The sequence below is a fragment of the Pinus tabuliformis genome, chromosome J, assembly GCF_031772625.1.
Source record: "Pinus tabuliformis cultivar Carrire ecotype Pingquan chromosome J, CPIR1, whole genome shotgun sequence".
Classification (NCBI taxonomy): Eukaryota; Viridiplantae; Streptophyta; class Pinopsida; order Pinales; family Pinaceae; genus Pinus; species Pinus tabuliformis.
This window is the reverse complement of record NC_142295.1, coordinates 1,444,092,484-1,444,106,764: the sequence shown is the minus strand read 5'-3', so window position 1 is coordinate 1,444,106,764 and position 14,281 is coordinate 1,444,092,484. Positions and strand designations below refer to the sequence as shown.

The following is a 14,281-nucleotide window of genomic DNA, read 5'->3' as shown; positions in this document are numbered from 1 at the left end:
GAGGAATTTTGTATTCATTATATAATGGACTATTCATAAACAGATGGCTGCGTCCATACTGTGTCCATATGAGTCTTTACTTGTGAAGTTTTACAAGATCATTCCTGTATCAGAGCAGTAGTTAGCTTTTCTAGTCAGTTTTGATATGAGTATGAGAATGCCTACCTTAGCGATGATATGATCTCATATATATATTTTGCATTGAATGTTTTTACATGTTCCAAACCGGGTTCTCCACAAGATGATCCTCGAAATGATAAAGTACTTCACTCTTCCTAAATGATAAGAAATCCTCATCTACTACAGACTTCGCACTTTAGGGGGCAATCTGTTACACAAAAATATCGTCATCATGATTATTTGCAGTCAGTATGGGTCTATCATCACTTGTATTGTCCTCCTAAGCAAGTCTCAGACCTCAGCTCTTCAAATCAAGCTTTGGAAATGAGAGAAAGACATTAAAAATCAATGTAACTCTGGTTCCGCACTTTCTCTTATGGTCACCTACGGTCCCGCACCTTCTGTGTACAAAAACTGCGGACCTGCCCGCTCTGTCCCTAACAGTGTAGGTGCAGACCCCTGTGAAAGTCAAAAGGCGCAAGTTTTATCTTAAAAAACTCACTTTGGGTTAATTCTAGAGGTTTCTAGAAGGAATTTTGACGTGGATTTTTCGCTTTGAGGTGGTTCATGCATCCCAAAAGATAAGGATCTAATCCCTTGATGAGAGGAGCTATCCCTTTGAAGGAGGGCTTTATCCCTTTGAAGGAGGACCTAGTAACCTCCCTCCATTGCACTATAAATACAGGCATTGGGCTGGTTGCTAAGGAGGTTAGAAGCTGAACATTTTTGAGGGTAAATGCTGGTGAAATCAAGACTTCCTAGTTAAGCCTAAAGAGGAGAGATCACATACCTTTTTGGTTTCATTGGGGAGTGAGTGAAACTTTTCAAAGTAGAGGAGACTTCTTGCTGGACCATGGGAGGAGCTTGTACAGCATCAAGGCAAAGGTTGTAAGGTTCTTATTCTTTTGAATTAATACAATCAAACTCATTTTTCTCAACAAGTCTCTTATGTTATTTGTTTCACGGACTCCTTGACTTTCACGTTAAATATGTTTTATGCAATTGGCTTTTCAGGTGCTATTTAATTTGTTTGCCTTGTTTGTGTTTGCAAATTCGCGAAAAGGAGCTCATTTGGATCGAAGGAGCGAGGGCATCCACAAGCTAGCGTTGGACCTAAGGTAGGCCCTAAAAACACTTGTTTGCTATTGTTTATTAAAGCGTATTTAGAGAAAGATGATGTCTGGTTGGTTTGCTTGTCATTAGGTCTTCTTTAGATTCTAGGAAGGTCTATCTTGTCCGCAAGATCGACTTATTCCGTGTGACAAGCTCAATGGAGGGTTTTATCTCTTGAAAGTTTGTAATTATTAACTTTATTTCAGATCCTCTAGAGCAACAAAGGCTACGACCCTGCTACTATTAGTTTCGTTCACGTTCTGTTAAGAGATAGAGGGCAAGAGTCCTTTAAATTTATGATGCCAACACATGCTGCATTTACATTTTTCCTTCACTGTAATATGTCTGTAATTACATTGATACTCATGGCAATTTTCCTACTCATGGTGATTATTCATTTATGTTCTTACATTTCGATACTGTCTCTATGCTCTATCATTTTGCTAATGTATATAAGCCCCTTCATTTGATATCGGTACAGTGTTAACTCATTTGACTGTGAAGTCACGATGGTAATAGTTTTCCCGAATGCGTAAACTTAATTATGGTAACATTATTTCTTTCTTTTAGTTATCTTTTCTGTTATCATGGAAAAAGGGTTCTGTAAACGTTAACTGTCATTTATTGCTCGTTTCATGGCTAATTTCCTTTATCACTTTTTTGAGCTTGATAGTCAGCGTTTAGAGTAATTTCATCACTGGAAGGAATGTTTTAAATCCAAGTCTCTTTTCCGCCATGGCCATGAGTCTGGTTTTCCCAGAATTCTAGGTGTGAGCGCATAACTGTTACCTATTTTGTTTCAGTAAGGTTTAATTTTTATTTCCCTTAACACCAATACTGAACACTCCAATAAACTTCTCCAGTCCTAAGTGACGGGGTTTTGGACACCTACATTGCCCAGATTTGCATGGCATCCTGTTTGCGAAATTCTTCATGTACAGAGTAATTAATTAAGAGGTCCCTTATCAAAATGAATTTTACTTCGGTTAAGTTAATAATTTTTACTAAGGGTTATATTTCAGTTAATCTGGAAGAATCTCTGTCCCACAAAATTTATTCAAGTTAAATTATAGATCTTCTTCATTCAGAACCATTCCGAAGTTCAGTTATATTTACTCTCATAAGTTTTTGTTTATATATATTGCTGATTTTGTGCACAGTTTTACTTAAGGTTATCCACCTATGTGGAAAATGTTTTCACTCGATTTGGTTATCTATGTTTAATTGACTGCACAACCATTTTTATTTAGTTGGCTCATCCGAACACTATTTATTACAGTTTGTCCAAATAGATATAGCTAGCCTGTTCAGACCAGTCAGTTCTCCTTCGTCGTGAGATGATACACAAAGTCTATGGTTAATTGTGTTGTTCAGATAAATCTTTCCAGATTCCAAGGACATTATTTTCTGTATAAATGTTTCCTTTATTTTTAGTGAGAAAAACAACAACTGTCATAACCTTACTATCCAGGCAATTTCTAGTTAATTCATAGGATTCTCAAACAAACACAACAATCTTTTGTATATGAGCATATCGTAGGTTTTTCTTACCTGAATTTCCCATGCAGTGAATTTCCAGAGCACTGTCACTTTTTTGTCTCAGCTTGTCTTCCACCCGTCCATGAGATTCATCTTCGCGACCAAATTCCCCCCCAGGCCCGCTTACGAGACCACAATCTTCCGCAAGTTTCGCACTTCGTGCAGTGCTATTTGATCCTCACCAGACTTATCACTTTTCCCCCTTTACCATTTTACTCTTCAGCACGATTTTTTTCTCTCCCCCCACCCCCTTTTCCTTGGGGTGTTTTCAGTTAGGGGAGTCATTTAGGGTTTTCTCTCTCTTTTTTTTTTTTTTAAATATTGGCAACTGCCTCTTTCTAACTTCTTAAAGAGAAGTTACAAATTTTGATATTACTCAATTTTTCTTGAATTCAAAAATTAACAATATTATTTTTTTTTTTCTCGGCAAAACTAAATCTATTAAGAGAAATCAATATGGTACAAACAGGAAAGGCACAAGACCGTCAGACCGGAAATGATAGATACATCAACCTCGGTCCCGGAAGAGAGATACAATCACAGAGCTACAAGAAAGACAAGAGACCGATGGACCGGAAATGATAAATTCGTCAACCTCGGTCTCGGAAGGAAGAATAACTCTGCTACACCTAAAGATTCGATAGCAAATACAAACTGTCAGGCTGTTACCCCAGCGGGACGGTGATTACACCACAATGTTTTTTCCCTTTCTTTTTGTTAACTTTTGTCCATCCCTAAGGAGGAGTATGGGCAAGAACAACTTGGAGACTGGAGTTCGCTAGCATTGGGGACTCCTTCTCTGAATCCGAGGAGGAAGTCTCATGGGGACGCTTCTGCGAGTTTGCTGAGACATGGGTGTGCTCCATAATGTTCGTGGGCTGAACCATCGTCTGCGTCATCTGATCTGGTTCTGACTGATTTTCCTCCTTTTCCATACTTGGAACCTTCTCCATACTAGGGGGGCTGGAGCTTCTGGTTGGCGGCGGTGGGTAGGGGGCCCAACGCTTAGGCTTAGTTTGAGCAAAGAGGCCCTTTTTTGCTCTTGCTGACAGTGAAGGGCAAGAGATATGTAGGTGCCCTGTTTGGTTACAATGACGGCATCTGAAGGCAGTGTTCTCGTACTCTATATACTGGGTCCAGATAGCGTCCTTGATCTTGAGATTGATGTACTCTGGCAATCCCTTACTTAAATCAATCTCCACACAAACTCTGGCATATGTATAGAGACCCTGCCTCTCTCTCTCGTAGTCTCCCTTCCAAAAGCTACCCAGGGCATTGCCTATTTGCCTGTATACTTCTGTACGCCACAGGTGAACTGGGAGATTTGGAAGCCTGATCCATACCGGAGCCTTGGTGATGACTGCTGAAGCTGGGTCAAAGTCGGGAAACCAAGGAGTTAGGAAGAGACCAGCCGAACCCATGAACCAAGGGCCTTCGTCTAGGGCATTGTAGCAATGCTCTAGGTCATCGAACAACACTATGAAATACCCTTTAGCACAGAAATAAACCTTACAACGATCAGTCCAGTTATCTTTGATCCAGTCATAAAGATCCTGTGAGTGCGGCCAGAGCCCATTGAATCTACAGATGATGGCTTTTTCAGCAAATTTCTGGGTTTCGTCTTCAAGCTCAGGGTAGGAGACTTCAACTGATGGGATCTCCTCCATTTTGTCAACCAAAAAGGGCTTGGGTGAAGTCTGTATTGGTGGCTCTGACTTTTCATCCTGCTTGCTATGGACTGCATCTTTGTACGAGAAAGCCTTAGCTGAGGAAGGCTCCCCCCCAGCTCCTCCTCTAAGACGGAGGGAAAGGATAATAGTTGCGTCTTTCTCAATGCCGTAAAAAGAAATAGGAAAGGGATCCTCAAGATGTTTACCTTGGTAAAGAAGCCGTTGGTCTGCCAAAGGGATTCCCAGTTTGAAGTCCAAAGCATGCTTGAGATGCCGCACTGGATCCGCCGGGCAAACCCATTGAAGCATAGTTTTCCCTGAAAGGAGCCTGATTTGGATCTGGAAAGCTGCTGATGATTCTGCAGGCCTTTTTCCCCAACTGATCTGAGGAGCGGGAAGGCCGATGCCTTGATAGAGTTTCAGATCTGCTGTAGAGGGATCTGTGGATTCTCTGTACAAACACTGCGTCAGCGTGTAAGAGGACCCGATCTGCACCGCCGAGGGCTGAGGAATCCTTGAAAATCGTGGATCCAGATCCATGTTCCCTCCCCAAACCTGATCTTCGACCCTGTCATTTGAGATCAATCCTTGCTCGCGTGATCGGATCGTTTTCTTGCTAGGATGGGGCGTGGACATCAAGCACCTCTGTTCTCCATAGATGCAGACGGATCTGCCAGGCCTCTGCAATGCTTTTGCAGAGGGGAGCGCATTAGAGCAAGTCTGGGCGATGATCGGTTGTTTTAGAATGTGATCCCCTGGATGAGAGGCTGGTACTGCCGTGCGGTGTACGATCTGCGTCCAGAAGAATGGGTAGCCCGGCAAAATCTTGTTGTGTGCTGAATCCTGTTTGATCGTCTCCTCAGCGAATCCGTCCCAAAGCGAGAGGGAAGATTCAGTCATGGCGTGACCAGCATGCAAGCCTCTGGCCGTTCGGGAGCATGGCAGACCTACGGGAGCTGCGGCTGCGTTGTCTGCTGAAACCCTAGTGCTGAAAATCGCCATCCGATTTTTCCAGCATTATGGAACAAATTAACAATATTATTAATCTAAACAGAAAATAACAATATTATCCAGTCTGTTTCTTACAGTGGTAAATAAAATATTTATAGCTGTTTCGACAACATCACATCTTCCCCCCCTGAAATCAAACATCATCCTGATGTTTTCCAACCTCAAACAACCTTGGATAAGCCTCTTTCATGAGCTATTCATCCTCTCAGGTGGCCTCATCTGGGCCAAAGTGTTGCCATTGCACTTTAACCTGGGTGATGGCTCGCTTCCGCAACGTTATTTCTCTCCACTCGAGTATACTCAGCAAATCGACCATGAATTCTCCTTCCGGTTTGACCTGAAACAACAAAGTTAAAGTCATTTTTTCCTTAACATCTCCATTAACTGGCTTATCTAGAATTATTCTTTACTTGTACATCCTGCCAACTGACTATGTGCTTGGGGTCATAAACGTATTTTTTTAATATTGACACATGAAATACATTGTGGACCCGGACATGGCTTGGTAGGGTGAGCTGGTATGCCACTGGCCCAACTTTGGCCAAGATCTGAAATGGTCCATAGAACCTAGGTTCCAGCTTGGTGCAACCACTCCACCGTAACGTACTCCTTTTTGCCTGAATTCTTACATACACATGATCCCCTACTTGATATTCTTTAAATTTTATCTTCTTATTGGCAAAACTTTTTTGCCTATCTTGGGTTGCTTTCAAATTTGATCGTACCTTCTTAACTGTTTCCTCCATCTCTTTTAACATGTTTGGTCCCAACATTAATTTGTCCTCTGGTCCCCCCCAACTGGAGGGTGTGCGGCATTTTTGTCCACACAAAACTTCAAACGGACTCATCTGCAGAGAAGTATGATAACCATTTTTATACGCAAATTCAACCAAATGCAGATAGTCCTCCCACATAGATGGTTGCCGCATGATGTATGCCCTCAACATATCCTCAACCACTTGATTTACACGTTCGGTTTTTCCGTTTGTTTGAGGATGATAGGCAGTACTAAAGTTCAGCTGAGTTCCTAACCCCTCAAACAGAGTTTTCTAGAAGACTGAGGTAAACTTCACGTCACAGTCAGAAATTATAGCTTTTGGTAACCCATGTAGTCTGAAAATATTCTGCATGAAAATATGGGCAATCTGAACTGCCTTGTAGGTGGATTGCACTGGTATAAAATGGGATGATTTGCTTAATTTGTCTACAATCACCATGATGGAATCATTGTTTCCTTTTTACTTAAGTAATCCTATTATGAAATCCATAGAAATGGTTTCCCATTTCCACTACGGAATTGGTAGTGGATGCAACAGCCCAACAGGGTGCTGGTGTTCTGCCTTAATTTGTTGGCATTCCAGGCATCGTGCCAAATATTCTGCTATATCTTATTTTAAACTCAGCTAATAATACTCTTTCCAAAGTGCAGTAATCAACTTTTGATACCCCAGATGTCCAGCATAAGGACTTCTATGAAATTCATCTAAAATCAGGTGTTTAATGTCTTTTTGGTTGGGCACATACAACCTTTTTTATATTTCAGCATGCCAGTAGCATCCATAGTGTATCCTTGCTGATTTTCTTTGTTGGTTGGGTTTTGAACTTGCTATCCTATTTGCTGATATTTTGAATCTTGTTCCGCTGCGTTTTTAATTATTTCTTCGAAGGTAATATGCCCGTTGCTACTAGAAATTTCATAAAGACATTGCACTTCCGAATTAAAGCGTCCACTACCCAGTTTTCTTTCCCTTTCAGATGCTTAATTTTGAAGTCAAAACCACTTAGGAAATCCACCCACCGTGCCTACCTAGCATTTAGGGTCGGTTGACTAAAATAATTAGTCAAGCTGTGATGATCTGTTATTAAAAGAAACTTTTTACCCATCAGGTAGTGGTGCCACATCTTTAAGGTGTGAACAACAGCTGCCAACTCCAGATCATAAGTGGAATATTTCTACTCATGTTCCTTTAACTTTTTGGATTCATAAGCTATTACCTTTCCTTCTTGCATCAGAACTCTGCCTACCCCTTCCTTGCTCGCATCTGTGCACACCATGTAATTCTTACTTGGATCTGCTATGCTTAATATAGGTGCTGTGGTGAGCAGACGCTTAAGCTATTCAAAACTTTTTTGGCATTTTGCGGTCCATTTAAAAGCTTTCCCTTTGTTTTGTAAGGAGGTGATAGGATAAGCTACCCTAGAGAATCCTTCAACGAACCGTCTGTAATAACCTGCCAACCCCATAAAAGATCTTATATCCGCTACGTCCTTCGGTATCGGCCATTCCATTATGGTCTTTATCTTTTCGGATCCACCGCAATTGCATCCTTAGTGATAATATGTCCCAAGTACTGAATCTGTTCCTTAAAGAAGTCACACTTGCTGTACTTGGCATATAATTGATGGTTTCGAAGGGTTTGCATCACCAATATGAGGTGTTCCTTATGCTCCTCAATATTTCGAGAATATATCAGTATATCATCGATAAATATTAATAAGAATTTATCTTGATACTGATGAAATATGTTGTTCATCAAACACATAAAGGTCACTAGTGAATTGGTTAACCCAAAGGGTAACACCACAAACTCATAGTGTCCGTAGCAGGTCCTGAAAGTAGTCTTGGCTATATCCTCCTTTTTGATCCTGATCTGATGATATCTGGATCGTAAGTCAATTTTTGAAAGCAAAGTTTCCCCTTTTACTTGGTCAAATAGTTCGTCAATCCAGGGCAATGGGTACTTATTCTTAATTGTTAATTTATTCAACTATTGGTAATCCATGCACATTCGAAGGGTCCCATCCTTCTTTTTGACAAACAGCACAGGGGCTCCCCAAGGCAACACACTGGGGCGGATGTAATTTTTGTCCAACAATTCCTGCAGTTGCATTTTCAGTTCTGTGAGCTCTAGTATACTCATACGATAAGGGGCTCGGGACACCAGAGCTACCCCTAGTATCAATTCAATAGTAAAATCTATGTCCCTTTTGGGTGGCAGTCCGGGTATCTCCTCCGGAAATACATCTGCAAATTCTTGCACAACTGGAATATTCTCCAAGGTGATTGTCTTTTCCTTTGAGTTGGCATATCCAACTTGAATAGCATAAATCTGACAACCTTTCCTGATACACTTTTCCAGTTGAGAGGCAGTTATCGGTCGAATCTGTACGGGTCTCAGAATGCCTTGCATCTCCCGCCCTTCTCCCAACTCATTCTTGTAGTAGATAGTTTTTGTTTTACAGTTTATAATGGACCAACATTTTTCCAGCCAATCCATGCCTATCAACACGTCATATGATCCAAGGGGAAGTATGTTTAGATCTGCCATTAAAGGCTGACCTGCTATTTCCAGAGGGCAGTTATTAAATTTGGCCAACACACGTCTCTTTGCCCTTGTTGCCAGTTGTACTAGCCAGGGGTTTTTAAACTTGACAGACTGTAATTTACACTGTTCCACAACCTTAGGACTAATATAACTTAATGTAGCTCCAGGATCAATTAAAACAGACATGGTATGATTAAAAATCTTACCTTCAAATTCCACCATAGTCAGCTGATAATCCGCCTGATGGTCTTCGAGAGCAACATTAATTTTTGGATTTCTCCAGGCTACATCTCCTACCATTGATGCTTCGTGTATTTGTGACGCTTGATCAGTCCCTTTTCGATGAGGATGATTTTTGATGTAATGAGGTCCCCCACACCCCCAGCATTGTACTGGGGGCCTCGCTGTTCCCTCGTTATCAGGTCTCCTAGTTTGGTCGTTGATTCTTGATTTTGATGGTGGCTTAATTTTGAACTGGTTTTTTGGCAAATTTCTGTTGTTTTTCCCCTTGGAAAAACCTTTGCCTGCGCTGCCCCAATTTCCCTTATTGCCAGGTGCAAACATACTACCTTTCTTATTTTTCCATTTCCTGCCCAAAATTTCACCCTTCGGCTTGCTTTGCTGGTAGCATATCCTGGTCTTTTGTATAACCTCATCCATTGTTTTGGTTTATTGAACTCAATTCTCTCCCTCATTGTCACGGGTAAGCTGTTGACGAAACGTTGTACCTTAGCTTTTTCTTCACATATGTTGGGTACATATCACAGCAAGGAGGTAAACCGAGTGATAAACTCATCCATGGTTTGATGTCCAAGCCGCAAGTCGTGAAATTCCTTTGCTTTCTCATCGTAAAATCGTTCTGTTAGATATCTCTCCATGAAATATTTCTAAAACTTTTCCCAAGTTAAACTTTGCTCACTCACCCCTCGTACGATCTTGACCTCCTCCCACCACAAGGTGGCCTTCCCTTGCAGTTGGAATATAGCCAACCGAGCTTTTATATTATGATCGTACTCATACAATTGGAAGTACTTGTTCATATTAATAAGCCAGGCTTCCACTGCTTCTTCTAGCTCTCCATCGAAATGTGGTGGTTTTATCTTCCGACACTCCCCTTTCAACTCTATCCGCTATCTCTTTTATGTTGATGTCCAGAGGCATTATCTGACTTCTCCTCTCGATTCTCTTCCCCACCCCCTGTTTCTTCATGATTCGTATGATAATCATGTTCCTCATACATTCGTTCCTGTTCAGGGCTGGGAATGGTCTAACGCTGATTCTGCTTATCAGACATGATTTTCATAATTTTTCCCTGTTCCAAGGTTAATATGGCATTATCCTCCCATAGGCGGGCCATTTCTCTCTGTAATTCCTAAATTGTTTCCAATATTGCTAGATTTGTACTGCGAGCTTCCTCTCCTAACTGTACCCATATTTCAGGGTTATTCTCTGGGAAAGTGGCAGGCCCTAGGCCAGCCATGCTGCTTTTATATACAACTATTGTCCTGCTCCTCTGTACTTAGCAAATTAATAAATCAACAACTGTTAGAATTTCCAACAGAAAACAATAACTAATTTATAGTTTATTTGCCAGAGGTCACAGTGTTGTAAGCTTGGCTCTGATACCACATGTCATAACTCCATTTGCCATAGTTAAAAATGTCATAATAATTTTTTTTTAAAAGATATTAAGATGAATGTGAACTAAGCTATACATACATCATCCACTAAATCCATATGCTTTTGTACCTGCTCATAAGTACATATATACGAGTTAAAGATTTAACAGTATTGCTTTTACTAAAGTTTTAATGCACTGGTTAGTGCTTTGTCAGTCCTTAAACTACCGCTCTTACCACCATGTGACACCTCAGCCTGCTCATTGAGCTTACTACCCACCAACCCCTGATATTTAATTTCTCTACCATGTCGGTTAAATGACATTGTAGTCATCTCAGTGTTTCTCGGGATTCTACGTCACATCGACGGTGGTGGTATTTGGTGTGCAATCGCATGGCTGGAGGAATTCCGAACGGATTTTCAGTCTCCTTCGCAGAGTTGGGTGGTTCATTCACTCCGTCACCCTTTGGTGCTCTTGCTCAGCTCTCCAGATTCGCTTAGGGGTTGCTTGTTCCGAAATTGATGAGCAAGGTGCTGAAAGCATGGCGCAGAGGCGATCGAAGGGTGGTCTTGTTCCTGGGGTCATGATTCTCTACCAGTTTATAGGTGTTAAATGTTTGCCTTTGTTTTTCTTGCTTGTTTCTTTTTATATGCTTGCTTTTGTCTGGTAAATTTGTCATTTAATATTCACATCCTTTGCAAGTCTGGAGGTGGGAAATCCACGGTATGCTGGTTGTTATGAGGCTACGTCAGATATCTGGTTTAGTCTGGTATCCATGGATTACTGGGTAAGCCCTTTAGCACCTCTGCCTGAGAGGAGAATGGTTCCTATGTTCTTTCTTGTTTTCGAGCTATGGCTTGGGGTTTTCCTCATTCCAGGAGTGAACTCTAGCTTCATTCTGGAATGACATGAGAAATCCATGTTGGGTTTTTGCTAGCTTTCCTGTTAGTTCAATGGAGGGCTTTATCTCTTGAAAGTTTGTAATTATTAACTTTATTTTAGATCCTCTAAAGCAACAAAGGCTACGGCCCTGCTACTGTTAGTTTGGTTCAAGTTCTGTTAAGAGATAGAGGGCAAGAGTCCCTTAAATTTATGATGCCAGCACATGCTATGTTTACCTTTTTCCTTAACTGTAATATGTCTGTAATTACATTGATACTCATGGCGATTTTCCTACTCATGGTGATTATTCATTTATGTTCTTACATTTCGATACTGTCTCTATGCTTTGTCATTTTGCTAATGTATATAAGCCCCTTCATTTGATATTGGTACAATGTTAACTCATTTGACTGTGTAGTCTTGATGGTAATAATTTTCCCGAATGCGTGAACTTAATTAAGATAACATTATTTATTTCTTTCAGTTATATGTTCTGTTATCATGGAAAAAGGGTTCTGTAAACGTTAACTGTCATTTACTGCTCGTTTCATGGCTAATTTACTTTATCAATTTTCTGAGACTGATAATTGGTTTTAGAGTAATTTCATCACTGGAAGGAATGTTTTAAATCCAAGTCTCTTTTCTGCCATGGCCGTGAGTCTGGTTTTCCCAGAATTCTAGGTGTGAACGCATAACTGTTACCTATTTTGTTTCAGTAAAGTTTAATTTTTATTTCCCTTAATACCAATACTGAACACTCCAATAAAATTCTCCAGTCCTAAGTGACAGGGTTCTGGGCACCTACAACGCCCGGATTTGGATGGCATCCTGTTTGCGAAATTCTTCATGTACAGACTAATTAATTAAAAGGACCCTTGTCAAAAAGAATTTTGCTTCGGTTAAGTTAATAATTTTTACTAAGGGTTATATTTCAGTTAATATGGAAGAATCTCTGTCCCACAAAATTTTTTCAAGTTAAATTATAGATCTTCTTCATTCGGAATCATTCCAAAGTTCAGTTATATTTACTCTCATAAGTTTTTGTTTATATATATTGCTGATTTTGGGCACAATTTTGCTTAATGTTATCCACCTGTGTGGAAAATGTTTTCACTCGATTTGGTTATCTATGTTTAACTGACTGCGTAGCCACTGTTATTTAGTTGGCTCATCCGAACACTGTTTATTACAGTTTGTCCAAATAGATACAACTATCCTATTCAGACCGGTTAGTTCTCCTTCAATGTGAGATGATACACAAAATCTATGGTTAATTGTGTTGTTCAGATAAATATTTCCAGATTCCAAAGACGTTTTTTTCTATATAAAGGTTTCCTTTATTTTTAATGAGAAAAACAACATCCCTCATAACCTTGCTATCCAGGAAATTTCCAGTTAATTCATAGGATTCTCAAACAAACACAACAATCTTTTGTATACTGAGCATTTCGTAAGTTTTGCTTACCTGAATTTCCTGTGCAGTGAATTTCCAGAGCACTGTCACCTTTTTTTCTCAGCTTGTCCTCCACCTGTCCATGAGATTCGTCTTCGTGACCAAATCTCCCCCCAAGCCTGCTTGTGAGACCACAGTCTTCCACAAGTTTCGCACTTTGTGTAGTGCTATCTGATCCTTACCAGACTTAGCACTTTTCCCCCTTTATCGTCTGACCTTTCAGCATGGTTTTTTCCTCCCCCACCCCCTTTTCCTTGGGGTATTTTTAGTTAGGGGAGGCAATTAGGGTTTTCTCTTCTTTTTGTTATATTGGCAACTGCCTCTTTCCAACTTCTTAAAGAGAAGTTACAAATTCTGATATTACTCAATTGTTTCCTGAATTCAGAAATTAACAATATTATTAATCTAAATAGAAAATAACAATATTATCTAGTCTGTTTTCTTACAGTGGTAAATAAAATATTTACAGTTGTTTCGGGGACATCACATCTTCCCCCCCTGAAATCAAACATCGTCCCGATGTTTCCCAACCTCAAACAGCCTTGGATAAGCCTCTTTCATGAGTTGTTTTTCCTCCCAGGTGGCCTCATCCGAGCCAAAGTGTTGCCATTGCACTTTAACCTGGGTGATGGCTCACTTCCGCAATATTACTTCTCTCCGCTCGAGTATACTCAGCAGCTCGACCATGAATTCTCCTTCCGGTTTGACCTGAAACAACAAAGTTAAAGTCAGTTTTGACTTTAACATCTCAACTAACTGGCTTATCTAGAATTCTTCTTTACCTGTACATCCTGCCAACTGACTATGTGCTTGGGGTCATAAAAATATTTTTTTAATACCAACACATGAAAGACATTGTGGACCTGGATATGGCTTGGTAGGGCGAGTTGGTATGCCACTAGCCAAACTCTGGCCAAGATATGAAATGGTCCATAGAACCTAGGTCCCAGCTTGGTGCAACCACTCCACTGTAACGTACTCCTTTTTGCCCGAATTCTTACATACACATCATCTCCTACTTGATATTCTTTAAACTTTCTCTTCTTATCGGCAAAACGTTTTTGCCTATCTTGGGCTGCTTTCAAATTTGATAGTACCTTCTTGACCATTTCCTCCATCTCTTTTAACATGTATGGTCCCAACACTAATTTTTCCTTTGGTCCCCCTCAACTGGAGGGTGTGTGGCATTTCTGTCCATACAGAACTTCAAATGGACTCATCTGCAGAGAAGTATGATAACCATTGTTATACGCAAATTCAACCAAATGCAGATAGTCCTCCCACATAGATGGTTGCTACATGACGCATGCTCTCAGTATATCCTCAACCACTTGATTTACACGTTCGGTTTGTCCATCTGTTTGAGGATGATAGGCAGTACTAAGGTTTAGTTGAGTTACTAACCCCTCAAATAGAGTTTTCCAGAAGACTGAGGTAAACTTCACGTCATGGTCAGAAATTATAGCTTTTGGTAACCCATGTAGTCTGAGAATATTCTGCATGAAAATATGGGCAATCTGAACTGCCTTGCAGGTGGATTGCACTA

General features: G+C 40.5%; 1 protein-coding gene across 1 annotated transcript; it reads right to left on the bottom strand.

The window, feature by feature from the left end:
• Nucleotides 1-5,658: 5,658 nt before the first annotated feature.
• On the bottom strand, nucleotides 5,659-13,853 carry LOC149232796 (uncharacterized). The gene is made up of 4 exons (XM_089382003.1): nucleotides 13,715-13,853; nucleotides 13,373-13,443; nucleotides 6,179-6,301; nucleotides 5,659-5,790 (listed from the first exon to the last, which is right to left on the bottom strand). Exons 1-4 carry the CDS (start codon nucleotides 13,851-13,853, stop codon nucleotides 5,659-5,661), a joined length of 465 nt encoding a protein of 154 aa, XP_089238129.1.
• Nucleotides 13,854-14,281: the final 428 nt, after the last annotated feature.

What these genes read in the sequence shown, in the direction of transcription:
- LOC149232796 (XM_089382003.1), bottom strand. Translation starts at nt 13,853, where the DNA reads ATGGAGGAAATGGTCAAGAAGGTACTATCAAATTTGAAAGCAGCCCAA. An exon ending in AAGAATTCGGGCAAAAAGGA is followed by an intron (nt 13,444 to 13,714) that starts GTACGTTACAGT and finishes TTGTTGTTTCAG; the next exon opens with GTCAAACCGGAAGGAGAATT. An exon ending in TGGAGGAAACAGTTAAGAAG is followed by an intron (nt 5,791 to 6,178) that starts GTACGATCAAAT and finishes TTGTTGTTTCAG; the next exon opens with GTCAAACCGGAAGGAGAATT.